Source organism: Erinaceus europaeus, chromosome 16 (assembly GCF_950295315.1).
Source record: "Erinaceus europaeus chromosome 16, mEriEur2.1, whole genome shotgun sequence".
NCBI classification, from domain to species: Eukaryota; Metazoa; Chordata; class Mammalia; order Eulipotyphla; family Erinaceidae; genus Erinaceus; species Erinaceus europaeus.
The window spans coordinates 22,485,199-22,513,123 of NC_080177.1; the positions used below are offsets into that span (position 1 = coordinate 22,485,199).

General features: G+C 51.2%; 3 protein-coding genes across 5 annotated transcripts in view; 1 reads left to right on the plus strand and 2 right to left on the minus strand.

Annotated features, from left to right (window-relative positions):
* Nucleotides 1-27,925, minus strand: part of LINGO1 (leucine rich repeat and Ig domain containing 1) — a 288,113-nt gene that overhangs the window by 229,437 nt on the left and 30,751 nt on the right. The gene's annotated exons all lie outside the window — the stretch shown is intronic.
* CIMAP1C (ciliary microtubule associated protein 1C) lies at nucleotides 6,237-27,919 on the minus strand. Of its 2 annotated transcripts, none has more exons than XM_060174735.1 (4): nucleotides 27,815-27,919; nucleotides 10,675-10,785; nucleotides 8,690-8,803; nucleotides 6,237-6,803 (listed from the first exon to the last, which is right to left on the minus strand). In XM_060174735.1, the coding sequence occupies exons 1-4, from the start codon at nucleotides 27,900-27,902 to the stop codon at nucleotides 6,322-6,324; spliced, it is 795 nt and encodes a 264-aa protein (XP_060030718.1). In that variant the 5' UTR covers nucleotides 27,903-27,919; the 3' UTR covers nucleotides 6,237-6,321. The 2 variants fall into 2 exon arrangements, with proteins under 2 accessions (XP_060030718.1, XP_007525852.1); XM_007525790.2 differs by lacking the exon at nucleotides 27,815-27,919 and adding an exon at nucleotides 12,919-13,234.
* Nucleotides 25,600-27,925, plus strand: part of CSPG4 (chondroitin sulfate proteoglycan 4) — a 53,185-nt gene continuing 50,859 nt past the window's right edge. Inside the window, exons 1-2 of one of the 2 annotated variants that reach the window (XM_060174726.1) lie at nucleotides 25,600-25,704; nucleotides 26,062-26,258. In XM_060174726.1, the coding sequence (XP_060030709.1) occupies nucleotides 26,171-26,258 (88 nt within the window). In that variant the 5' untranslated portion in view covers nucleotides 25,600-25,704; nucleotides 26,062-26,170. Of the gene's footprint in view, nucleotides 26,259-27,925 lie in introns of both variants that reach the window. The other variant, XM_007525788.3, reaches the window with a different exon arrangement.

Here is a 27,925-nt window from a genome sequence, read left to right on the forward strand (position 1 = left end):
AGGGCCCCTTTGCCCAACTCCTGGGAGCCATAGTGATGCCCAGGCCTCCAGGTCTCTCCAGAAACTACACACATTATGACAGAGGTCAATACCTCAGCCAGTGGGTAGAGGTAGATAGTATAACAGTTATGCAAAGAGAATTTCAGGCCTGAGGCTCCGAAGTCCCAGGTTCAATCCCCCACACCACCATAAGCCAGAACTGATCAGTACTCTGGTAAAAAATAAAAAAAAAAAAAATCCTCCAGCCAGTGTCCAGGAGGGTCTTACAGCTGCTGGGACCTGGTGAGAATGACCCACTGGGATTAGGCGGTGGCACACCTGGTAGAGTGCACATGTTACCATGCTCAAGGACCCTCAGGAAACCCCCAGTTTCCATCTGTATTCGGGAAGCTACACAAGCAGTGAGGCAGTGCTGCCAGGATGACTCTCTCCTCTGTCTCCCCTTCTCTCTCAATTTCTCTTTGTCCTATCAAAACAAATTATTTTTTAAAAATTTAAGGAAAAAAATGGTACAGGAGTGAAATGGTGGATTCATTCTGCAAGCACTGAACCCCAGCAATAACACTGGTGGTGAAAAAAAAAGAAAAAATAGAGAGGGGAGTCGGCAGTAGAACAGCGGGTTAAGCGCATGTGGCGCAAAGCACAAGAACCAGCATAAGGATCCCAGTTCGAGCCCTCAGCTCCCCACCTGCAGGGGAGTCACTTCACAAGAGGTTGAAGCAGGTCTGCAGGTGTCTATCTTTCTCTGTCTTCCCCTCTGTCCTATCCAACAACGACATCGATAACAACAATAATAACTACAACAATAAAACAAGGGCAACAAAATAAATCAATAAATGACCCACGTATAGGCCGCTCTCCTGAAAGGAAAAGAAAGAAAGAAAGAAAGAAAGAAAGAAAGAAAGAAAGAAAGAAAGAAAGAAAGAAAGAAGGAAGGAAGGAAAGAAAGAGAAAGAAAGAAAGAAAGAAAGAAAGAAAGAAAGAAAGAAAGAAAGAAAGAAAGAAAGGGGGCAAGTGGTGGCAGACCTGGTTAAGTGCACCCATTACAATGTAGAAGACCTGGGTTTCAGCCCCTGGTCCCCACCTACAGGGGGAAAGCTTTGTGAGTGGTGAAGCAGGGTTGCAAGTGTCTTTCTGTCTCCCTCTCTATCTCCCCCACCCCTCTCAATTTCTCTGTCTCTAATAATAAATAAATAAAAATATTTTTTAAAAAACAGAAGGCTGAAGGGGAGTCGGACAGTAGCACAGCGGGTTAAGCGCAGGTGGCGCCAAACTCAAGGACTGGCAAAAGGATCCAGGTTTGAGCCCCCGGCTCCCCACCTGCAGGGGAGTCACTTCACAGGCGGTGAAGCAGAACTGCAGGTGTCTGTCTTTCTCTCCTCTTCTCTGTCTTCCCCTCCTCTCTCCATTTCTCTCTGTCCTATCCAACAACAATGACATCGATAATAACTACAACAATAAAACAACAAGGGCAACAAAAGGGGAATAAATAAATAAAATTAAAAAAAAAAAAAACAGAAGGCTGGGCAGTGGCACACCTGGTTAAGCGCACATATTACAATGCACATAACCCAGGTTCAAGCCCCTGGTCCCTGCCTGCAGAGGGAAAACTTCACAATCATTGAAGCAGTGCTGCAGGCGTCTGTCTCTCTCCCTCTCTATCCCCCTTCCCTCTAAATTTCTCTCTGTCCTATCAAATAAATAAAAAGTTTTTAAATAAAGGGGGGGTGGTAGCCACTGGGTTAAGCATACACGGGCTTGCATGCAAGGACTGGCATAAGGATCCCAGTCTGAGCCCCCAGCTCCCCACATGTGGGGGTCGCTTCGCAAGCAGTGAAGCAGGTCTGCAAGTGTCTATCTTTCTCTCCTCTTCTCTGTCATCCCCTCCTCTCTAGATTTCTCTGTGTCCTATCCAACAACAAAAATAGCAATGGTAACAAGAACAACAAGAACAAGGGCAACAACAAAGGCAACAAAAAATGAGGAAAATGGGTCTCTAGAAGCCGTGGATTCGTAGTGCAGGCACCGAGCCCCATGATAACCCTGGAGTTAAAAGAGAGATAGAGGGGAGTCGGGCTGTAGCGCAGCGGGTTAAGCGCAGGTGGTGCAAAGGATCCCGGTTCAAGCCCCGGCTCCCCACCTGCAGGGGAGTCGCTTCACAGGCAGTTAAGCAAGTCTGCAGGTGTCTTGTCTTTCTCTCCCTCTCTCTGTCTTCCCCTCCCTCTCTCCATTTCTCTCTGTCCTATCCAACAACAACGACAACAATAATAACTATAACAATAAAACAACAAGGGCAACAAAAGGGAATAAATATTTTTAAAAAAGAGATAGAGATAAATAGATAGATAGATAGATAGATAGATAGATAGATATTTTTAAAAAGAAATAAAGAGAAGGGCAGGACAGCAGTGAACTAGGTTAAGCACACATACTGTGAAGCACAAGGAACAGAGCAAGGATCCTGGTTCGATCCCCCCAGCTCCCCAACCTGCAGGGGGGTCGTTTTGTAAGTGGTGAAGCAGGTCTGCAGGTGTCTGTCTTTCTCTTCCCCTCTCTGTATTTCCTCTCCTCTCTCCATTTCTCTCTGTCCTATCCAACAACAGCAGCAGCAACAACAATAACAACAATGGGAAAAAGATGGCCTCCAGGAGCAGTGGATTCATAGTGTAGGCACTGAACCCCAGCAATAATGCTGGAAGCACAAACAAAAAAAAAGAAAGGAAGGAAGGAAGGAAGGAAGAGGAAGGAAGGAAGGAAGAGGAAGGAAGGAAGAATCACAGAAGCCAGACTCTCCTCTTTGGCGCTGGAGAAAGGTGGCAGCTCTGGGGTGTCCCCACTATGCACTAAGCTGCGGTCCTCCCTTCCCATGCCTGCTCATGGTTGGAGAAAATTGCTTCCTATCCTGCCAGCAATCCCTATCCTGGACTCCAGCAGACCTGGCCTGGGCTATGGCCAGAACTCTCTTAGTGCAATGGCTCAGCAAATTTTGTTGAATGGCTGAATGGTTGTTGTGTCTGCTTGATCATAGCCCAGGCTGAGCCAAAGTCCCTAAGGACACAGGTTTTTTGTCCTATAGGAATCAGACCAGGTCTTGTTGCTATGTCAAACCCTTTGCCTCGCCTGGGAGTAGAAGGTATGCCCACCTCTCCACAGGCCATGTAACTAGATATATCACTCCCAAGGAGGCCAGGCCAAGAGCCAGGACTCCAGTACAGAAAGGTTGGTCCCAAGCAGTATGACCCTATCACTTTTCAGATCAGGATCCAAGACAAACCTCCTTCATCTTCCTTGGGGCTGGAACCCCTCTTGGTGGCACCACCTGGCTCCAAACATCTTCCTTCATGCCCCAAAAATCCAGCCCCAGCCTTCTTCTCTCCTTCCCCTGGAGTCACAAATCCACCCCAAGATTGAGTTTTAGCTCCACAGCTGACTTTCAGCCCCCACCCAACTTGCAGCATTTGGGGCCCTGTGGAGAAGAAGCCCCCAGACTGAGCCAGAGAGACAGAAACTGGAATTCAACCTACACACAGGGTCCCAGGGGTGAGTGGTGGTGCACCAGGTTGAACACACACTTTACCATGTTCCCATATTCAGAGTTCAAGCCCCCAGATCCCACCTGCAGGGAGGAACCTCATGAGCAGTAAAGCCAGTCTGCATATGACTCTCTTGCTTACTCCCTCTCTATTTCCCCCTTCTCTCAACTTCTCTCTGTCTCTATCAAAAAAAGAAAGGAGAACAGAGAAAAAACTGGCTGCCTAGAACAGTGGATTCGTTGTATAGGCAGCAAGCCCCAACGATAACCTTGGTGGCAAACCTATGGAGGAGGAACAGGAGGAGGGAGAAGTGGAGAAGGATCTAGGTAGTGGCACACCTAACTGAGTACATACTTTACAGTGTGTAAGTACTCAGGTTCAAACCTCCAGTTCCCACCTTTGGGGGGGTGGAGCTTCATAAGTGATGGAGCAGTGTCCCAGGGCTCTCTCTCTCTCTCTCTCTCTCTTTCTCTTTTTCATCTCCACCCCCCCTTCCCTCTCAACTTGTCTGTTTCTATCCAAAATAAATAAAATATATGGAAAAGAAGAAGAGGAAGAGGAAGAAGAGTCCAGAGTCACACCCTGTGCCCTGACCCTCCCTGGCCACACACTGAGCCTGACCATTAATTGACCATACAACAGCCAGAGCTCTTCCCCAGGTCCTGAGCCTCCATGGCCTCACTTCTCCAGTGGCTGGAGAAGCTTAGAATGGGCTCCTCACTGAGTCAGAAAAATCCCTCTTCAGACACCGGCCTGAAGCTCCCCAGCCACAGATATGCAGACCAGCCTCTGCTGCCACCCACCTGCTGGCCCCCACCCCAGCCTCTGGCCCAAGCATCACTAATTCTTGCAGCCTCCATGATAAATGGTATTGTCAGCAAAATGACATCTTTCTAATCTGCTACGAGACAGATGGGTCCCTAAGCTCACTAGTCCTCTTGAGAGCCTTTGGGACAGCCTTACTGAGAGGCTGGGAGGCCTGAGGGTGGGCTTGGGGGATGGGGGGGTTTCATACTGGGCTCCAGTGGGGGGTTCTAGAAGCCCCTTTATAAAAATACTTTCTTCTTAAGTACTCCCAGCTCCTTTCTGAGCAATGTGAGGTCTTCAATTTAGCCTGTATTTCCAACTCAACATGGATGCTGATCAAATTCACTGGACAGAACAAACTATCATCCCTGCAGCCTCTCCTCCCCCTCTGCTCTGGGGGCAGAGGCTGCAGGAAGATGGACGGCCTCCTCCCCTGTACCTCTGCACCCCCTTCCCCCGCCCTAAGTCTAACTCCTTCCTGCCACTGACCACAGACTGCAGAGGGGGACAGTGTTTGCCCACTCCCACCCCCTTTCCATCCCCCATTCCACCCCTAGGGTCAGGAGGGCTGGGAGAGGGGCTAGGCCCCAGGAACTTGAAATGGGGGATCTGGATACCCCAGAGCTCAGGAAAGAAAAACATCTACCAAAAAAAACTACCCTAGAGACGCCAGCTTCCCATCCCCTGCACCCTATACCAGCACACACACCCCCTCCAGACTCCAGTAGGAGCTCTAGGCTGCACCTGTCAGCACCAAAACCCCAAAGCCAAGGGGTGGGAGTGAATGGGTGCTGGGGGCAATGCCAAGAGTAAGGCAACACTGCCCCCTGCTGGCCAATTGGAGTTTCTTCTCCTGAGCAGGGCCAGCTAAACTGGGGAGTGAGGTGAAGGCAAGTAACATGTGGACAACCCTCCCTCCTGAGGTTCTGCCCTCCTGTCCTGCCCCAGGACTCTTCTAGAAATACTGCTTCTCCTCAACCCCCTCACACTGAGGATAAAGCTGAGTCCCCTCTGAGCTGCCTGCAATCAAGTCCCTTAACCACCCATCTCCTGGGCCCTGCCCACATGTCCCCCAACCCCAGCAGAGAAGTCCTCCCTTCTGCTCACAGTCACCAGATGTCCTCCCTGCTTCCTTCCTCAGGGACCACCCAACTCCCCAGCCGATTGAGCACCTCCTCTCAGCCTGCACACACTTGCCCTGCTTCTCTCTTGGGAAGTGACCACGGTCAGCAGTCAAAACCTAACAGATCCAGAGCTGGATATCTCTCTCTGTCTCTCTCTGTCTCTCTCTGTCTCTCTCTCTCTCTCACACACACACACACACACACACACACACCTCAAAGGGCAAACCCAAGGCCCAGAGACAGGCAGAAGGTGCACAAGGCAGACCGGGCAGGGATGCATTGGGTTGAGTGCATATTACCATGCACAAGCACCCCAGTTTGAGCCCCCCCACTCCCCACTTGCAGAGAGGACACTTCACCAGCCGTTAAGCAGGTCTGCAGGTGTCTCTCCATCTCTCTCCCTCCTTGTCTCCCCCTCCCCTCTCAACTTCTCTCTGTCCTATCAAATAAAATAAAAAGAAAGGAAAAAATGGCCTCCAGGAGTGATGAATTCATAGTGCCAGCACTAAGCCCCCCTGGTGGCAATAAAATAAATTTAATTAAATAAATAAATGAATAAATAAATAAATAAATAAATGAGCTGCATGGAGTCACACAGCATGTCAGCAGCTCAGTCAGGACCAGAACTCAGCTCTCAGAGTCTCTGTCCAGGCAGGACTCCTCCCCTGGGGAGCTGGGACCTCATTTCTGCAGGATGGGACCCCCCCACCCAAGCAGCTCCAACCCTCAGCCCCTTCCCAGGGGTCACATGTTTGCAAAACAAAGCAGTCAATACAGGAAAATATTTATCTTGGGGCTGTGGAAGCCCCAATGGGAAGCCGATGGGGTAGAAAAATAACCTCTGTGGGGAGGGTGGGTCAGTCCGGGATGTCCACTACAAGCGGTGTGAGGTGGGCCGAGTGCCGCACGCCCATGCTGAAGGCGGGTGCACGGGGTTTGTGCACCGTGACCTGCTGGGGCTCGTAGGCACCAGGCCCCGGCCTGGGTGTGCGGTCCATCGGGTAGGTGCCGCGTGAGGCCATGCTGTAGGCCGGGCTGCGGGGCTGGTACACAGCCGGCTCAGGCCTCGAGTGCTCCGCCGGGCCCGGGCCCCCTGCCATGTCCTCCAGATAGAACCAATTCTTGTCCCTGGAGGCCAGGCTGTAGACAGGGGCTGCTCGGGACACGGGGTTTTGCGGTCCCAGCAACACAGGAAGCTGGTAGTGGTTGGAGCTGGGGTTGGGGTCGCCCACTCTGTAAGGGCACCTGCGACCAAATGAGAATTCGGGAGCCCTGCGTTCCTCTGGAGGGTGGATCTTCTCCACATTGTAGAAGCTGGAGGCTGGGGTGGGGTTTATGCCTGAAAGGGGGTGACAGGAGGGGCCTCAGGCTGGACCAAGGGCTGGGTTTGTCAGCCTGCTGTCACTGAAAGGGCCTCTGCAGTGGCCCAAGGATGTCACCACCCCCACCTGGGCCTGTGGGTGAGGGGACAGACTGTGACACTGTTGCCACAATATAAAAACCACAAGGGCCACCATTCTGGCCCTTGTGCTGTCAGCATTCTGGCATTGTCTCCACGGCAGCACAAAGAAAAAAGCCTGAAGGGGGAGTCCAGCCTGCATTAGAATACTGGTTTGAGGCCCGGCTCCCCACCTGCAGGGAAGCGGTGGAGCCAGTTTGCAGGTATCTGTCTTTCTCTCACCCTCTCTGTCTTCCCCTCCTCTTTCCATTTCTCTCTGTCCTATCGGACAACAATTACATCAATAACAACAACTACTACAACAATAAAACAACAAGGGCAACAAAAGGTATTAAATCAATAAATTTTTTTAAATGGTGATTTCACCTTTAAAAAAAAAAGAAAAATGTCTGAAGGGGCCAAATGGTGGGACACTTGTAGAGTGCACATGTCACCACCCACAGGGGAAGCTTCACAATCAATGAAGCAGTGCTGAAGGTGTCTTTGTCCTCTATTTCCCCCTCCCCTCAATGTCTCTGTCTCTGTAGAAAGAGAGGAAACAGAGAGAGAAAGAGAGAGAGAGAGAGAGACTAGTAGGAGCAATGGATTCATTATGCAAGCACTAAACCCCAGCAATAATTCTGGTGGTGGAAAAAAAATTACAGGGGCTGGGCATAGTGCACCTGGTTGAACTCACATGTTATAGTGTTCAACTAGTTCCCACTTGCAGGGGGAAAGGTTCTAGAAAGGTGAAACAGATATGCAGGTTTCTCTCCATCTCCCTCTCCCACCCCTCTCCCTGTCCCTTCCCTCTCAATTTCTCTCTGTCTCTATCCAATAAATTCTTAAATAACTAAAAGGTGCGGGGTAGTAGAGTTTTGGCAGTGACAAACTAAGCTGAGTGGAAGGACTCACCATGAACAAGGACCTGGGCTCAAGCCCCTAGCCCCCACCTGCAGAGAAGAAGCTTCAGGAGTGATAAAACAGGCCTGCAGGTGTCTGTCTCTCTCCCACTGTATCTTCCTTTCCCATCTCAATTTCTCTCTGTTCTATCAAACGAAAGAAAAATAAGGAAGGAAGGAAGAAAGAAAGAGAGAGAGAGAGAGAGAAAGAGAGAATAGGGGGCTGGCAGTAATGGTAGTAATGCAACGGGTTAAACACACATGGCGCAAAGCACAAGGACCTGCATAGGGATCCCAGTTTGAGCCCCCAGCTCCCCACCTTCAGGGGGGTCGCTTTCGAAAGTGGTGAAGTAGGTCTGCAGGTGTCTATCTTTCTCTCCCTTTCTCTGTCTTCCCCTCCTCTCTCCATTTCTCTCTGTTCTGTCCAACAACAGCGATAACAACAATAACAATGAATACAAAAAGGTCAGCAAAATGGGGGGTGGATGGCCTCTGGGAGCAGTGGATTTGTAGTGCAGGCACTGAGCCCCAGTGATAACTCTGGAGGCAAAAAAAAAAAAAAACCCTTTCATGCCTGAGGCACCAAAGGTCCCAACTTCAATCTCCAGTGCCACAAAAAAAAAGAAAGAAAGAAAGAAAGAAAGAAAGAAAGAAAGAAAGAAAGAAAACACTCCTCCAGTCCCCAGACTTGTTAACGTGTCAGCATCATGACCACAATTCCAGCACCCTGCCCCATGACATGAAGACAACACTGGCTTTAAGCTGCAGGAACTGTGGCACAGACACAGTGACATGAGGACGTGAAAGTGTTTTGATGTGACACTGCAGGGAGAGGACCTCTAGTGTCTGCCTCAGGGTGCCCCCACCCCCTACACCCAGTCTTACGCAGGTTGACGATGCGCTCCATCATGGGCACCTGTGGGCAGCTGGACACGCCAAAGCGAGTTACTTTAGGGTCCACGAAATGGCAAGGCCCAGGGCTGCACATATCCATGACTCCTGTAGAGGGACAGGCAAGGACCCTGTCAGTTCAGAGCAGCCCCCCAAGTGAGCCCAGCCTGCCTCCAGGTGAGCCCACCCCAACCCCCTAGGAGAGAAGCCAGGCCCCAACTGCTTCAGCTCTTAGGAGTCTCAGGAGCTTTGGTTTTCCCATCTGCAAATGGGTGTTACACACACACACACACACACACACACACACACACACATTTGGCTGAGAAGAACAATGAGAGAACCACTGCAGGACTCAGGGTGCTCAGTGAGGGAGCACCAGCCTTGCATGGGAGAGGACTGTCTCTGACCCCCAGTACCATGAGGGAGATCATGAGAGAAACAATTAGTGGCAGAGGAGAGTGCTCATGTATCTGCCTGTCTTTGTCTCTTTCTCTCTCTTATACACACACACTAATAAAATCCTAATGTATAGCAGTTTGCTGAACTCCCCAGCCGCCAGGGGCTGGTGTGAGGGATAACCAGCTGGCACATTGGCTGGTTAATATTAAGAGAGGCACCAGAGCAGGCTGGGCAGTGGCGCACTCAGTTGAACACACATGTTACTATGCATAAAGACCCAGGTTTGAGACCCTGGCACCCACCTGTAGGGAGAAGCTTCATAAGAGAAGCAAGTCCGTGGATGTCTTTCTCCCTCTCTATTTCCCCCTCACCTCTCAATTTCTCTCTATCAGAAGGGAAGGAAGGAAGGAAGAAAGGAAGGAGCAGGGGTAGGTAGCATAATGGTTATACAAAGAGATTTTCGTGCCTGAGGCTCTAAAGTTCCAGGTTCAATCCCCTGCATCACCATAAGCCAGAGCTGAGCAATGCTCTGGTAAAAGAAGGGAAGAAAGGAAGATAGAGAGAAAGAGAGAGAGAGAGAAAGGAAGGAAGAAGGAAGGAATGAAGGAAGGAAGGAAGGAAGGAAGGAAGGAAGGAAGGAAGGAAGAGAAAGGAAGGAAGAAAGGAAGAAAGGAAGAAAGAAAGAGGGGCTGGGCAGTGGCACACCAGGTTAAGCACACATAGTACGAAGTACAAAGATCTGCCTGTTGTATAGCACCCCTTCAAGGCCCCCAGGAAAGTAGGTGACCCAAATGAGCAGACCTTGCCATGCTTGAGGCCCTGGGTTCAAGCCCTGGCACCCCCTGGGAGCACCATGAATGGCATCAGGAGAATTCCATAAGTGGTGGAGCTGTGCTGTAGTGTCTCTCCTCTCCTGACTCTAAAAAAGGGGGGGAAGGGCCAGGTGGTGGTGCACCTGGTTAAGCACACACACTAGAGTATGCAATGACCCAGGTTCTAAGTCCCTGGTCCCCACCTGCAGAGGGAGAACTTCATGAGTGCTGAAGCAGGGCTGCAGGTATCTCTCTGTCTCTCTCCCTCACATCTCAATTTCTCTCTGTCTCTAACCAATAAAAAAATCTTTTAGGGAGTCGGGCATAGTGCCACGGGTTAAGCACAGGTGGCATAAAGTGCAAGGACTGGCGTAAGGATCCCAGTTCAAGCCCCCGGCTCCCCACCTGCAGGGGAGTTGTTTCACAGGCAGTGAAGCAGGTCTGCAGGTGTCTGTCTTTTTCTCCCCATCTCTGTCTTCCCCTCCTCTTTCCATTTATCTCTGTCCTATCTAACAACAAGGACAGCAATAACAACAACAACAACGATAAACACGGGCAACAAAAGGGAAAATAAATATTTTTTAAAATCTTTTAATGAGGCCTTTGGCAGCTGGGTAGCATTGAGCATAATTGAGATCCTGTATCCATTCTCTGGAGCCACATTTTAAAAGCAAAGCTCCCCTGGGTCCTCCAAGCTGCCTTCAAAGAGCAGGCCCCTGGAGGTTTCTCTGGATCTAGCTGTGATGGGGGGACATGGGGGGCACTCACGTTTCTCCGAGTGCCTGTGGTACAGGCTATAGGCAGGGCCCTGGAACATGGTCACATCATGGTCCACGAAGCCGGTGCAGGATGACCGAAGGTACTTAGCTGGCCCTGGACCTGTGAGGACAGAGAGGCCAGCACTCAGGTGGGGTCCACTGGAGCAGATGCAGGAAAAGCCCCCAGCTGTGTCCCAAGAGAAGGGCACATGCCCGTGTTTCCCTGTATCACTCAGGGCAGACCCCACCAGAAAGCTGGTCCCTTAGGAAAATGTAGCCCCCAGTTACCTGCAAGTCCACTTGACGATGTGTGCTTAAAACTATGCCAGGGAGAGTCAGGCGGTAGTGCAGCGGGTTAAGAGCAGGTGGTGCAAAGCACAAGGACCAGCATAAGGATCCCGGTTTGAGCCCCCAGCTCTCCACCTGCAGGGGAGTCTCTTCACAGGCAGTGAAGCAGGTCTGCAGGTGTCTGTCTTTCTCTCCCCTCTCTGTCTTCACCTCCTATCTCCATTTCTCTCTGCCCTATCAAACAACAACAATAATAACTACAACAATAAAACAATAAGGGCAACAAAAGGGAATAACTAAATAAATAAGTATTCTTTTAAAAAACTATGCCAGGGCTGGGCAGTGGTACACCTAGCTGAGAGTGTATTACCATGCACAAGGACCTGGGTTCAAGCCCCCATTCCCTACAAGCAAAAGAGAAGCTTCACATGTGGTGAAGCAGTGCTGCAGGTGTCTCTCTTTCTCCGCCTCTATCTCACTCTTCCCTTTCAATTTCTCTCTGTCCTATCAAATATAAGAAAAAGAAGGAGGAGGAGGAGAAGAAGAAAAAGAAGAAGAAAGAGGGAGAGAAATGGCCACCAGTAATGGTGAATCCATTGTTCAGGTGCCAAGCCCCAGCTATAAACCTGGTAGCAATAAAAATAAATAAGCAGGGCGTCGGGCAGTAGAGCAGCGGGTTAAGCGCACGTGGCACAAAGCGCAAGGACTGGCGTAAGGATCCCGGTTAGATCCCACAGCTCTCCAACTGCAGGGGCGTCCCTCCACAGGCTGAGAAGCAGGTCTGCAGGTGTCTGTCTTTCTCTCACCTTCTCTGTCTTCCCCTCCTCTCTCCATTTCTCTCTGTCCTAACAACAACAACATCAATAACAACAATAATAACTACAACAACAATAAAAAGACAACAAGGGCAACAAAAGGGAAAAGAAATAAATAAACGTTTTTTTAAAAAGAAGAAAAAATAAGCAAACAAACAACTAAAGTTTAAAATGTGCTAATAGGGTAGGTAGAGGATAGCTCACTCAGTAAAGCACAATACTTTATAGTGTGTGTGTGCGGGGAAACCCAGGTTCACGCCCCCAGATATTGAATGGGAAACCTGCACAGGGAACTTTAGAAGCAATGAAGCCAGGCTGCTATCTCTCTTTCTCTCTGTCTCTCACCCTCTGTCTTTTTTTTAAAAATACAAAAAAAAAAAAAGAGTGTGCTAGGAGCAGTTGGGTCATATGGAGCCCTGATGATAACCCTAGTGGCAAAAATAAATACGTAAGAACTGACAAAATAGCTCACCTGGTTCACCCAGGTTTGAGCTTGTCCCCCACTACACTGAAGGAAACGTCGGTATTGTGATCTCTTTCACACCCTGTCTCTGTTTCCCTATCTTAACCCCATATATCAATTATATATATATATGATTGAGATAGGGAAATCCTGGCAAGGTTCAGGCAGGGCTGGGCTGGCAGCACCCTATTCTGGGTCCTGGAGCAACTTGAAACCCCTCCCCCACCCCACCACCCCCCCACTGGGCCTGAGCCCCCTGACCCCTAACGCTGAGAGACCAGATATATATATATATATCACCCATACACTGGTGTTATAGTTTGTAGCTATAGTTTCAATTAAGCCTCCCAAAGACCCTAGAAGCTAGACCCTATGGTTTTTTTCCATCTTCCAGGTGAGAACTTGGAGGCCTAGTCCTAAGATGCACCAGCAGAAATGTGACAATCCTGAACCAGCAGAACCCAAAGCTCCATCTCTACCCTCAGCCACCTCCCAGTACTGGCATCATAAGCAGCTTCCCCTACCTCCTGCTGGGAGACCCTAGGCCAGCCAGGACCCCTGAGCTGAGCTAGAGCCCCACTGAAACCCCCAGCAGTTAGTTGGGTGTGAGCCCAGGTTCAGCTCAGGCTGCAGGGGTTGGGGAGGCTTAGCTCTGTAGGGGGGAGTAGGCTGGGCTGGGGGCTCTCACCTGAGAGCAGGGCCATAATCACAGGGGCCTGCTTCACCTCCTTCCATGAAGTTGGTGGCACCTTTTCCTTGGCGCACCACCCATAGAACACTGAGTTTCTGGGCCCCTTGGGCTGCTTCATGGTGAGCAGGGGATGAGAGAAATAGCAGCTACAGTGAGGCCTTGAGGTGGTCAGGGTATTAGAAAGGAGGGAAGAGTGTTGTGGGGCTTACTGGGGGGATATCCCTGCTGGGCCCCTGGGTCCAATCATTCTCTCCCACTGAATAGGCTTAGAGGGGGCTGGGTGGACATGAGCAGCTGAGGCTGTCTGGGGTGCAGGCCACCACAGGCCCACAGACTGGAACGGGATGATGTCACTGCGGAACTTGGACAGGGAACTGTTTATTTCCCTGGTTGCCGAGGAGCCTGGGCTATGGTGGCCAGGTTCTGAGCTCTGCTGTGGATCCCCAGACCTCATTGCCTCAAGCTCCTGACCAGGCTGCACAGCCGGAGAGTGTCCAGGGACCTGGGAGGGGTGAGCACAGGCCAGCTGATAGGGAAACCTAACATCCCTTGTGACGGGGCACCTGAGGGAGATGAGAGAAGGCATATGGAGTGGGTGGTCAAGGTATCATATTCATACAGCTCACACAGCCCCAAAGTGACCCCCATCCTCCACCACCCCCATACAGCCATCAGGTGACCCCCACCCTCCACCACTCCCACAAAGCCCCCAGGCTCTGAACACATCCTCTCCAAAGGATCAAACCTTAAGAGCATCATTTCACTCTGGCAATAGATGCCCTGACCCCTACCCCAGGGTGTGGTACCCTAGGGTATGGTGTCTTTGGACATCCCATGTCCTTTCCCTCACCCCCACTGGAGGAATAGCCCACCAGGAAGGGTGCCAGCCCAGGTTCAAGTCCCAGCACTACATGGAAGGTGCCAGGAAACTGGGGAAGCTCTGTTGCTACGGCATCTCTCCTTCCCCCTTTCTTTCTGTCTGAATGACAGAGCAGCCCAGAAGCAGTGAAATCACACAGAAGATCAGCCTTCTGCTGGAGGAGCACACAAAAGGGAGAAGGGGAGAAAGGGGAGGGGAAGAGGAGATTTGGGATGGGGGTTCTAGCTGAGGCCTTAAGAAGCTGCTTCCTGTGAAAGGCCAGCTGCCCTCTGACTGATGGATGGGCTCCAGGATGGAGGAAATGCTGGGGACCCTTTCACCCCTAAAGGCCCAAGGGGTTTGGGGCTCTGGGGACTGCTCTCAGGCCCCACCAAACAGCTCAGACTCAGGGTCTGAATCAACCCAGAGTAGAGGAACTCCACACAAGGCACAGGCACATGATGGCTCTCCAGAAGGTGTCTGTCCCAGCCCCGGTGCATAGAGAGGGAAACTGAGGGCTGAAGGAAAGAGGACTCGCTGACCCCCATCCCCGCCCCCATCCCCATCAGCTGTAGAACTGAAGCAGGACACAGACTCTGATCTAATGATCAAACTGCCTTCTGACCCAAGTCCTGACAGTAGGCACAAAGTCAGGGCAGAAGCAGCCAGGTGTGCTGGAAGCTCCCAGAAGCTCAGGACACAGGGGCTCCGCCCCTTCCAATCTTCCTCCCACCATTTCTCCCTCCCCAAGCTGGGGGAAATCCTGAAAAGGTTCAGGCTGGCCTGGGCTGGTCACACCTTGTCCAGGGTCCTGGACTTGTCCTGGAGAAACTTGCAGCCCTCCTTCCTACCTCCCCCCACTGCTGGACCTGAGCCCCCATGACCTCCTAGTGTTGAGAGAGACCAGATCTGGGTCTGGGGCCTTCACCTTCCTGGTCTGGGTGGAAACCCCTGGGTATTTCAGACCCCAGGAGACTTCCTAATGCACCCTCTGGCCCCCAGCCCCTGTATGACTTTTGTGCCTTCCGGAGCACTGGGAAACTGAGCTACCCCTGCAGATCATAATTCACCCCACTTCTGCTATCATTGCTTATTCCCCCTCCCCAACTCCCCAGCTGGGTGGGAGCCCATTCACTACTGCAGACAGCTGGCTGCCACAGCCTCACACACACTCCCAGGCCCACGGGAAGACAGGGCCCTCCCCTGCTCAACACCCTGGCACTCAGCATGCCCCCCATCCCCATTAAGAGCATGACTCCTCAAGAGAAGATGGCACAGAGGCTGCAGTGTTGAACTTGCAAGCATGAGGTCCTGAATTCAATCTCTAGCATCACAAGTGCCAGGATGATGCTCTGGTTCTCTCATTTCTCTCTCTCTCTCTCTCTCTCTCTCTCTCTCTCTCTCCCTCCCTCCCTCCCTCCCTCCCTCCCTCTCTCTTCTTTAAACAAATATCGGGAAAGGGGCCCTGGCATCTAGAGTTCCTCCACAAACCTTGCAGCCCCAGCTCCTGGCCTTCTTCCCTGTCCCCCCCATTACCCTGGTGGCTTAGGCACCCCTGCTGACCCCCAAGACACACACCAGGCCTTCCAGTGTCCCACCCCTGCCTCTTACACCTTCACCAACACCCAGGGCTTCTTGCCCACCTCCCTCTGAAATGCTGCCTCCCCACCCCTCCACCTCCCCTAACCTACCTTGCCATCCCCAGCTCAATAATGACTATCCCTTCCTCCACCCTATGGCTCCCTCTGCCCTCCAGTGTCCTCCTTGCCCTGACTCTTCCTTGCTACATAAGCCCCAGACCTGAGACCCAGGCTGACCCTGGTCACCTGCTCAGAGCTGGTAAGGACAGTGCCCTAAACAGAGCCCTCGTGTGGTCTCCTGCTGCCTTGCCTATCCCTGCTGTCTCTCTCAGCCCTGGTCAGCTTGCTCACCCAGTGTCACTTCCCCTTTACAGGCCTAGCCCTTCCTCTGGCCCCCTGCCTTTTTACCCCACCCCCAAAAACAGAGGTCACAATTCCCTGTTGTCTCTGTTCTCACCTCCCTTCCATACTTCCGCTCCAGTGTTCCCTAGGGTCACTGCTCTTCTTCACTACACAGGAACTGTAGCCTATGGCCACTTGCCCTGCACAGCAGCTGGATGGCCTCTGGGCCAAATGATCAGCCACTCCTTCTTCCTCACAGCTTCTCTCCTCACTCCAAGATCTTGCCTGTCTGCCTGGTCACTGCCTTCCAGCTAAGCAGTCACTTTATGTGAACACTAAGAAGAAAAACAAATCCAGAAATCAATCCCATTCATTATAGCAGTAAAGTCAGCAAAATATCTAGGAATAAGCCTAACAAAAGAAATGAAACACTAGGGAGTCGTGGTAACGCAGCGGGTTAAGCGCACATGGTGCAAGGCGCAAGGACTGGCATAAAGATCCTGGTTCAAACCCCCAGCTCCCCACCTGCAGGGGAGTCGCTTCACAGGCGGTGAAGCAGATCTGCAGGTGTCTATCTTTCTCTCCCCCTCTCTGTCTTCCCCTCCTCTCTCCATTTCTCTCTGTCCTATCCAATGACAACAACAATAATAATAATAACCACAACAATGGTAAAAAAAAAAAAAAAAAAGGGCAACAAAAGGGGAAAAAAGTGATCTCCAGGAGCAGTGGATTCATGGTGCAGGCACCAAGCCCTGGCAATTACCCTGGAGGTAAAAAATTAAATTAAATTAAATTAAAAAGACTTGTATACTGAGAATTATGAATCTCTACTCAAAGAAATAGAAAAAGATGCAAAGAAGTGAAAAGATAACCCATATTCATGGATTGGAGGAATTAACATCATCAAAATGAACTCTCAGAAGGCTAGAAATCTGCTTTATGGCCCAGCAATTAATTCCTCTCCTGGGAATATAGCCTAAGGTACAAAACCCACCCATCCAAAAAATATCTGTGTATACCTATGTTCATAGCAGCACAATTTATAATATCCACAATCTGGAAGCAACACAGGTATCCAACAACAGATGAGTGGCTGAGAAATTTGTGATATATATACACAATGGAGTACTACTCAGCTATGGAAAATTATGGATTTACCTTTTTCACTTCATCTTGGATGGAGCTTAAAGGAATCATGCTAAGTGAGACAATCCAGAAAGAGAAGGATAAGTATGGGATGATCTCACTCACAGACAAAAGTTGAGAAATAAAATAAGGGGAAAACATTATATTCCTCCATGAGGATAATTTCTGGAACCATCCGTTCCATCCCGGTTCGTTCCATGGCTGCCAGTTCTTAGCAACATCGCCCCACCAGATATCCGTTGGAATGCGGCATCATCTAAGTTCATCTCCCACGTCTACGCTCAACCGGACCTGCCAATATACACGGATATCTTCGCCCACCCTGTCCAACGCTTGACGTCTTGTCATCCAATCTGGTCCCCTATGCCTACACTGAACTTCTCTGTTCCAATCTCTTGGAAACAGAGTTGGCAGTCAGCTGAGGTAAAGAACAAACACCTCATCACAGACCCCTGCAAGTGTCAACCCGGCTTTGACCTAGCACGTTATGATTGGGCCCTCCTCAATCGCTATCGAACAGGCCACGGCCGGTGCGCCGCTATGTTCCATCGCTGGGGAGCCAGAGACAACCCGAACTGCCCCTGCGGCTCCAGACAGACTATGACCCACATAGTCAACGACTGCCACCTCTCCAGATTCAAAGGAGGTCTCGAAACTTTACATCAGGCTCAACCTGACGCTGTTGACTGGCTACGGAAGAAGGGCAAATGCTAGAAGAAGAAGAGAAAAACAAAAAATAAAATAAGGGAAAAAGAATTTGGACTGAGTTTGGTGTATTGCTCCAAAGTAAAGGACTCTGGAGGCGGGGGGAGGGTTCAGGTCCTGGTGCATGATGGCGGTGGAGGATCTGAGCTAGGGGTAAAAGTGTTTTGCAGAAACTGAGAAATTATCAACAACTGTATTTACTGTAAATCATTCATCTCTCCTCCCACAAAAAAAAAAGTTTAAGAAATCATTGAGCATTCCCCCAAGGCTCAGTCACAGACCCTGCCTCCAGCCATTTTATCTCCAGCTCCCCACATAGAACCTGACACATTATGTGCTTAAGAAATGCTGTTGTCCCACACCAAGACCTTTAGTTCCATCTGCTCTATTCTCTTAGGTTCTTGATTATTACAGTTTGTTCTGCTTTATATCTTACCACTTTTCAGCCACCAATTTGCAGGCGCTAACATGATACCACACTGACCTCCCTGGGCATACGGCCTCACAGTGTGTCCTGGAACCTCACATCCCCAGAGCCCTACCCCACTAGGGAAAGACAGAGACAGGCTGGGAGTATAGATCGACCTGCCAATGCCCATGTTCAGCAAAGGAGCAATTATAGAAGCCAGACCTTCCATCTTCTGCACCCCATAAATAATTTGATTCATACCCCCAGAGGGATAAAGAATAGGGAAACTTCCAATGGAGGGGATGGATACAGAACTCTGGTGATAGGAATTATATGGAATTGTACCTCTCTTATCCTACAATCTTATAAATCATTATTAAATCACTAATAAAAAAAAAGAAAAATGTTTGTTGGAGGGAGTAGGATGGTGACGCACCCAGTTGAGTGCATGAAGCAAGCTTTATAATCAAGCTTTATAACCTTCTCAATTTCTCTCTGTCTCTATCCAAAACAAGTGAAATGCAAATATTGAAAAAAAGAAAAAAGATAAAAAAGATTTGTTGAAAGAATGAATTGGTTCATTGATTAACTGAGGGAATACCATTCCCCAGGGGAGTCCTGCTTTCTGAGTCACAGGCACAAGCCCAGGCAGGCTAGAGAGGACATCTATCAGTTATCTGCTACTGCATAAAAAATCATCCTCAAAACCTAAGGGCTTAGGGTGAATGAGGTAGCATAATGATAATGAAAATAGACTCTCATGCTGGAGGCTCTGAATCTCAGGTTCAATCACCCAACCACCATAAACCAGAGCTGAGCAGTGCTCTGGTAAAATAAATAAATAAATAAATAAATAAATAAATAAATAAATAAATAAATAAATACATCTAAAGGCTTAGAGAACACAGCATTTATCATGCCACCCTGTCTCAGGGGTCAGGATCTCAGAAGTGGGCTGATGGGTCAGGTGGTGATGCACTTGGTTGAGCACACATGCCACAGAGCTCAAGGACCCGGATTCAAGCCCCCAGTCCCCACCAGCAAGCAGAAACCTTCACAAGCAGTGAAGCAGGTCTACAGGTGTCTCTCTCTCTCTCCCTCTCTGTCTTCCCCTCCGTCTCAACTTCTGTCTGTCTCTATTAAATAAAAAATTTTTTTAAGTGAGCTAACTGACCATTTCCGGCCAGGGGTCATTCTGAAAGTGGGAATTATGCAGGCAGGAGGAGCTTTGTCATCTGGACCATAGCGTGGTGCTGTCAGCTGCACTTCTGAGGTGGATCACTCACAAGAGAGGCTAGTTGGCGCTGGTCATAGGTGGGAACAGGCTGATGACTATCCTCAGGTCACAGCCACCAGCTTCCCCAGGAGCAGACATCCAGGAGAGCAAGACAGAGCAAGACAGCCACCTGCTGCACCTGCAATGCTCACTCACTCCACCATCAGCCCTACTCCACGCAGGGGGTGGGGAAATTGTCACATGTTACCATGCAGAAAGACCCAGGTTCAAGTCCTTGCCCCCACTTGCAGGAAGGGGGAGATACTTCACAAGTAGTGAAGAAATGTTACAGGTGTCTCTCTGTCTCTCTATCTCTCCCTCTATATCTCTATTTCTCTCTGTCTCTTTCCAAACTAAATAATTTTTTAATATTTTATTTATTTTTTCCCTTTTGTTGCCCTTGTTGTTTTATTGTTGTAGTTATTATTGTTGTTGTCGTTGTTGGATAGGACAGAGAGAAATGGAGAGAGGAGGGGAAGACAGAGAGGAGGAGAGAAAGATAGACACCTGCAGACCTGCTTCACCGCCTGTGAAGCGACTCCCCTGCAGGTGGGGAGCCGGGGTTCAAACTGGGATCCTTATGCCGGTCCTTGTGCTTTGCGCCACCTGCGCTTAACCCGCTGCGCTACAGCCCGACTCCCCCAAACTAAATAATTTTTAAAAGGGGGGTCTGGGTGGTAGAGCACCTGGTTGAGCCCCTGCTCCCCACCTGCATGGGGGAAGCTTCATGAGTGGTGAAGCAGGTCTGTAGGTGCCTCTCCTTCTCTCTCCTTCTCTAAGTCCCTCTAAGTCCAATCTCATTCTGTCCTGTCTAAGGAAAAAAGAAAGAGAGAAAGAGAGAGAGGGAGAGAGAGAATGACCATCAAGAGTGGTGGATTCACCATGCAGGCACTTAGCCCCAGTGATAACTCCTGGTGGCAAATAAATACATAAATAAATATTTATGCAGAATGAGATAAGCCAGAAAGAGAAGGTCAACTACTGAATGACCTTACTCATCGGTGAAACTTAAGAAGCAAGGGTGGTGGGGTGGGTAGTGGTGCACCTGGTTCAGCACAAACGTCGCCATGCACAAGGACCCAAGTTCAAGTTCCCTGTTCCCACCTACAGTGGGGGAAACCTCTTGGGTCATGAAGTTGTGCTGTAGGTGCCTCTCTTCTTCTTTCCATATCTGCCTCTTCCCTCTCAGTTTCTGTCTCTATTAAATAAACAAATACATAAATGTATTTGAAATACATTTTATATGAAAATACATTGTATATGAAAAAAACATAAAATGAAACTTGGACTGGGCATGGTGTGTTGCACCAAAGTAAAGGACTCTGGGGAAGGAGAGAGAGAGATGAGATGAAGGAGTTCTGGGGTCCTGGTGTATGAGGTGGAGAAGGATCTAGATAGGAAGACTGTCTTGCAGACACCTATTATGGAGAGATGAGAGGTTGTACCTATTTCAGCAACTGTATTTTAAACAGCCCCTCCATAAAGTGGGGGGAGAATAAATATATAAACAAAATTTTTTAATTTCTTTAAAGATTTGTTTATTCATTAATGAGAAAGGAGTAGAGAGACAACCAGAGAATCACTCCAGCACATGCAATACTGGGAATCAAACAAGGGCCTTGTGCTTGAGAACCCAAGGCTTTCTCTACTGCACCACCTCCCAGGCACTGAAAATTCAAATTCTGTTCATATGCCAGCTAGCTCCAGTTGTCTCTGATGGGCAGCACTGCCCACCTTGTGGAGCCCCTGAAAGGTGTGCAGAGCCAAGAGAGGATCCAGTACCCACAGTCTCCATCATCAGAACCACCAGGCATTGCCCTTCCCAGATTTCCAGGATGGTGTGTGACTGACAGTTGAGAAGCAGAGAGGTGAAGTGTCTCCCCTGAGGCCGTGCTGAAAAGGCTTGGCCCAGCAGGACTGCTGGCTCCTAATCTCAAATTCTTTCCACTGCCCTGCCCTGCTGCCAACTCAGACCATGGCTCCCAACAGCCTGCTGCAAGCCTGTTCTCAACTCTGAGCAGGTATTTCTCAGCCTCCTCGGGGGAGCCCTACCCCAGCCCTGCCAGGCCTGTGAAGTAATCTCACAAGCTGTCCTTCCCGGCGAAGACAGCTCTGCAGACCAGGCGTCTGAGATGGGTACAGCAGGGGTTAATAGCATCAACTAGTGTTTAGAAATAACGTCCCAGTGGGAATCAGCTGTGGCCAGCTGGTCGCAGCCACCAAAGCCGCAAGTCTCTGTGGACATAGTATGGAAGACCAGGGCCTGCTTCCAGACTCCCCCTATTCCACCCCCTGCAGGAACTGAGGCGGAGTCCTCCTGAAAGAATCTCCCACCAGCCCCCCTTCCCCCACCCCCATTCCCTAAACTAGCCTGGACCAGGGCATGGCTGGGAGCCTGCCTCCAGCCTGCAGCTGCCTAGCTGCCAGGGGCAGCAAACATCATTCTCAGCTTCTGAATTGTGTAATTGTTGGGGTGAGCACCCCACCCTCCCAAACCTGGCTGCCTGCTTGGAGGAGCCCCACAGAAGCTTGCAGCCAGGAGCAGCAAAACCACTCTCAGTAGAGGCCCTATAAGAGGACTCTTGGAGGGGGGTTGGGGTGGGGGAACTGGGAGCATGTCCCTTGCACAGTTGTGCCCCGGGTGCTGGGTCCTCCATAGCAAACAGCCCATTCCCTGAGGGCAGGCCCAAAGCAGGCACTGCCCAATCTAGGGCACAAGGACCCACCATTCACCCACAAGCTTGGCCTGAGGCTCCATAGGTGGGGCCCAGGCAGTCAGGGTGCAAAACACCCATGCTCTGGGTGCCAGGCCCCAGCCAAGGGCAGGACCTAGTGACAGCCACTGCCAGATTGGGCACTCCCAGTCTAAGAGGCACTGAGGCCAGGAGTCACAATGAGTCCCTGCCAGCAGGCCTGGCTGGGTTCTGCCACCAGGGAAATGTCAGCTTATTCTCCCAGAGGCAGAACACATGGGGAAACTGAGGCAGCAAACCCATCCAGACTCTGCAGCTTTCAATTTTATTATTAATGCCACCAGGGTTATCACTGGGGCTCAGTGCCAGCACTACAAATCCTCTACTCCTGGTAGCCACTGGCCACCGACCACCTCATCCCCCCCTTTTTTTCTTTATTTTATTTGACAGAATAGAGAAAGATTCAGAGGGAAGGAGATAGAAAGATAGAGAGACAGAGAGACACCTGCAGACCTGCTTCACCACTTGTGAAGCTTCTTCCCTGCAGGTGGGGGCCAAGAGCTCAAACCCAGGTCCTCACACATGGTAACATGTGTACTCAACTGGTATACCACCACCTAGCTGCCCCTACTCCTTCAATTTCTTTTTCTTCTTTCTTCTTTCTTTTTTTATATAAGCTTTTTTCCCCTTTCTATTTATTTTTCTTGGATAGGACAGATGGAAATTGAGAGGGGAGAGAGAGAAAAAGAGACTGGCTGACCTACTTCACCACTCGTGAAGTGTCCTCCCTGCAGATGGAGAGTGGGGTGGGGGAAGGCTAGAACCAGGGTCCTTGTGCATGGTAATGTATGTGCTTAACCCAGTGCATCATCACCAGGCTCCTTGGTTTCTTTTTCTTTTTTTAATATAAATATTTATTTATTTAAATAAATAAATAAATAAATATTCCCTTTTGTTGCCCTTATTGTTTTACTGTTGTAGTTATCATTGTTGTTGTTATTGATGTTGTTGTCTTTATTCTATTATTCTATAGGACAGAGAGAAATGGAGAGAGGAGGGGAAGACAGAGAGAGGTAGAGAAAGATAGACACCTGCAGACCTGCTTCACCGCTTGTGAAGTGGCCTGCCTGCAGGTGGGGAGCCGGAGGCTCGAACCAAGATCATTACGCCAGTCCTTGCACTTTGCACCACCTGCACTTAACCTGCTGCACTACTGCCCGACTCCCCAGGTTCTTTTTCTTATAGAGATAAACACAGAGAGAGAGAAAGAGAGAGAGAGAGAAGAAGAGAGATGGATAGAAGAACCTGCAGTATTGCTCCACTGATCATGAATCTTCTCTCCTGCAGGTAGGAGGAACCAGGGGCTTGAACCTAAGTCCTATCACCAGCACCATCACCTAACCTCACTTTGGAAAATATGTAGTCTTCCTTCGGCCTTAGGGTGAGAACAACCTTCTTCATTTGTCTCTGTCTTCCTCATACTAGGTGCCCAGTGCCAGGCTCTGCAGAGAAGGGGTTCAGCTGGGGTCAAGGTGGCATTGACTCACATCTCTTACCCAGCTAGGCACTAGGAGAACACAGGTCCCCCTCCAGGGAGTCTGAAAAGAGAGGTCAGTGGAGGGAAGGAGGGCTGGGAGGGATTCCTGGATGGAGAGGAGATGGGGGCAGGGGTGGTGGAGAATGTCGCCAAGGGCATCTGGTCAATCCACGCCCAGGGAAATCATGACAGAGGTCAGAAGGCAGAGAGAAAAGGCTCAGGACCAGGACTCTCAGGGCTCAGGGGACCTGCCAAGGAGGTGGGAGGAGACTGGAGGAGTCATTGCTCAGTCCAGTGGGCTTTGCTCTGAGGCAGGAGGAGGCAGATATCAATTCCAAAGCAACCCAAGGCCTCAGCTCGCTGCTAGCCTGCCTGCATTGGTCATGAGTTCAAGTTCTGAACAGAGACCATGCCTGTGTGCTAGTAGTCCCAGCACACACACACACCCTCCACTGAGACCCTCCATTTCCTCATCTGTGGGGAGGGAGCAGTGACACACACAAACACACAAACACACACACACACACACACACACACACACACACGGGTCCCTGGGTTGTCAAGAGACCAGGTGGATGTTTTGTAAACTGGGAGGCACCAGCAGGGAGGCAGGCTGTCACAGTTGAGCCAGTTGCCATTTTTTTTTCCAGGCCTGTGTTTCTCTGCCCCACTAGCAACCAAACAGGGGAGATTGCTTGCAGCTCCTGACTTGAGTCTCAGCTGTGGGCGGAACCCAGAAACTCTGTCTGGAGGCTCCACAGACCAGACTCCCACCCAGTAGCGGTGTGGAAAGCAGTGTGGGTGGGGCCTGATGAGAGAGAGAGAGAGAGAGTGAGAGAGAGAGAGAGAGGAGGGAGACCGAGGCTGGGCAGATGGTGCATCTGGGAATCTCCACTCAAGCTGTTGATCCATGAGTGGAAGCCTTCTCCCTCCCTTTTTCTTTCCAAAAAGAAATTATTTGCCTCCAAACTCCTTCTAACAGTCTCCCCCATTCCCACCCACTAACCCCCCCGCAACACACACACACACACACAACCCCCAACCCTGGACCCACACTTGGCCAGCAGTTAGCCCCTAACCAGGACCAGGTGCCTCACTGACTGGAGGGAGAAGGAAAAACAAGGGACAAGTTGTTGAATTAGTGGCTTTATTGCCACCAGGCCAGCTGAGCACAGCCCCACCTCAGGCCTCCTAGGGTGACCCTCTCTAACAGCATGGGAGTTCTTTGGTTAGCCAAAATCCCCACCAACAGCAGCAGCATGCTCTCCAGTCCAACTAGCTCAACAAGTGAATTTATTAAACACCTACTGTGTGCAGCTGTGTGTGGGGGGGGGAAGCAGTTCAGTCCTGAACTTCATAGGCACTTGGGGTACATTAAAGTATGTAATCCCTCCCCCCTTTCCACATGTAGAGAAAACTGGGGGACGGGTGTCAAACTGCCCAGCTCAAATAGCTAAGCGGAAGAACTAGGAGTCAAACTTGACTGTCTGGGTTCAAGACCAGCACTCTGATCAACACACACACACAGGACTCTGAGCTTGGAGGTCAGATGCCAGGAGCCCCCTCTTAGCAGCTGTGTCCACTTGCTCATTCAGCCAGAGCTGCTCTAAAGGCACAGGGGGGGGGCTTAGCTTGATGCAGAGCCTGAAGTCCAGGAGCCTGGCACCAGGCACCAAGCACTGGAGAGGGGGAGAGGTTAGGGAGAGAGCTCCGGGTGGGCTGAGCTCAAAGCAGGTTTTGATGGAAGAAGGAAGGGGCTCCTGGGGCTGTCTTCTAAGCTCCCTCTGACTCAGCCAGAGAGATAGCAGGCAGAGCCCCCAGGTTCTGGAAACTCAGCCTGTTCTCTGCTTTGGGACTAGGCTGAGACTGACTGGGCGGGAGTGGAGGGGAGAAGGGTTACAGCCTGAAGCTGTTAGTTAGGTGGGAGCTAAATCCAGGGCCAGATTTCCTGGAGGCAGCCTGAGGAAGCTGGAGACCAGAGTGGGAGAGACTGACCAGAGACTTAGCTGTCCAACTCAGGTCTTTGAAAAGAATTTAGCGCTGAGCTTAAAGGGGGGTGTGTGGGGTGACTCTCACCCAGGGGGCAGGGACACCTTGGAGGCAGTGCTCCCAGGAAGCCAGTCATACCCCCCTCCGTGCCCCCTCCCTCCGCCTTGGGGCTAAGTCTAGAATCTAGTATCTTACAGTCGGGGGAAACTGAGGTCCTGTGGGACAGCGCAGACCAGTCACAGCACCTGTGAGCAAAGATCCCTGCACACCCCCTGGCGCCATCAGGCCTTCCCCCCAGTTCTGAAGAGTGGGCATCCCCTACTCCCGCCAGCCCTTGCCACGACAGAAGGGGACAGCAGAAGGGGCTGGCCTAGTCCAGCTCTCCTTCCTGAGCTCCTTGGGGACCTGTTCCCAGACCCCCGGGGTGGGGTGTGGCTCAGCCTGACCTGGGAGAGTCCCTACACCCCGGCACCGGCCCTTTAAGAAGGGGGGCGGGCGTGGGGGGTTGGGGAGGACCTGGGAGCCCCGGCCTGAAACCAGAGCGTGGGTCTATGCCCGCCCCGCCCCTGGAGTTAAGTACAGCAGCAGGGGCCGCCCTCCGCAGCCGCAGCGGAGCAGCCTTTCAGTCCGCCGGGCGCTGGAGCCCGCCGTCCACGCTCCCGCTGGAAAGCACGCCCCGCCGCCCGGGCCCCCGGCCCCCGCCCCCCGCTGCGATGCGCCCCAGCCCGAGGGCCCCGCTGCCCGGCCCCGCTCTGCTCCTGGCGGTGACCTTGACCTGGACATCCCAATTCACCTCCGCTGGTGAGTGAGGTTGGCTGGGACACCCGACCCAGACAGACTGGAGTTTCCGCGTAGAGAGGGCTGGGGGCTTCAGAGAAAAGGGACATGGGGGGACCCAAAAGGGACCGCCTCAGATCAGAAGGCAAGAGACTGTGCCCTCAACAACTCCAGGTTGAGTTTCTGGGGCTCTGTGATGGGACACCCCTCCCCCAGTAATTACTCATCAGGGTTCTGAGGTGGGAGTGTGTGCTCAGTCCCCCCCACTCACTGTCAGTTTTCCAGGGTGTGGTTCAGTCCAGGATTGTCCCTGCACCCAGAGGGGGCACCCCAGAACCCTGGGCACCTGGCACCCTGTGACAGCAGCCACAAGTGCCTCAGACCCAGGCAACAGGCTGGGAGGAGAGGGCCACCCTGCCCCACCCAGTGTACCTCCCAGCCCCCAGTTCCCACCTCTGCCAGCCTTCTCTGCTGTGCCCCAGCTCCACTCCTGCACCCTCACCCTGTCTATACCCTTCACCATGGGCTTCCCCTGCCCTTCTTTCTCAATGAGAGGCACACTCCCTCTTTCAGCAGCAGCCCCTAGTCCTGGCAGCCCCTCCTGTAGAACACCTCCCTGTACCAAACTGGGTGCCTGACCCCAGCAGAGGCTGAATGAACCTTTCTGCCTGCAGGGTGTTGGGGGTCTTGCTGTTAATGTGTCAGAATGCCCCCCACGGCCCACCTTCACCCCCACAACAGTGTTCTCTGCCTATAGTTAGGGCATGGTCTAGTTATGCCATAAAAACTGTCGCCTCGGGCCCCACAGTCATTACTACCCACGTATGAATCAGTGTTTTAGCCTGCACCTTTCAGCCTTCCAAGAGCCACTCTGAGCAGAAAGGGGCTGCTCTCCTTTCTAGGGCCCAGCCACACCCTGCTTCCCTTCAGATGGGGAAGCCAACTCTAATGGGCAGCATCATGAGGTGCCCAGAGGGGAAATGAGTCAGGAGCAGACCCCCCCCCCATTGGATTGGGGTGAGTCACTGCTGGATCCCCAGGCTCCTTGGATCCCCAGGGACCCCTCCTCCAAGGTCTTTGGAGTCCCAGATGTGCTGGGTCTCAGAAATGTTTGGGAAGAGGGACATCTGAGGTGACTGGAGTCAGGTCAACTAACCCAGCTCCCAGTCCCTGCTGAGGGAGGGACCCCAGCACCCCACCTCCTCAGGCTTCAACTTGGAGCATCCTCAAGTACCTTCTCAGGGTGCCAGCATCAAGAACAGTACAAGCTGCACTGAGATTCTCAGAAGGCAGAATAGTTCGTTAGGAGGAGGCAGGTGAGGGCACAACCGGTTACCATTCCAAGGACCAGAGTTCAACCCCCAGTCCCCACCTGCAGGGGGGAAGCTTCATGAGTGGTGAAGCAGTGTTGCAGTTGTCTTTCTCCCTCTGTTTTTCCCTTCCTTCTCAGTTTCTGTCTCTGTTGAGAAAAAGGGGGAGTTGAACTCTGGAATAGTGAATTTGTTGTGCAGACGCTGAGCCCCAGCAATAACCCCGGTGGAGGGAAAAAAAAAAAAAGGAAAAGAAAAGAAAGTCATTACCCAAACAGGGGCTCCTGTCACACATGCAGAGGTTTAGGTGCAGAGTGTGGAATTCAGCGTCCAGCTGGGCAGGGCTGAGGGTGGTCATCACCTTGGAGACTGGGAAACAGG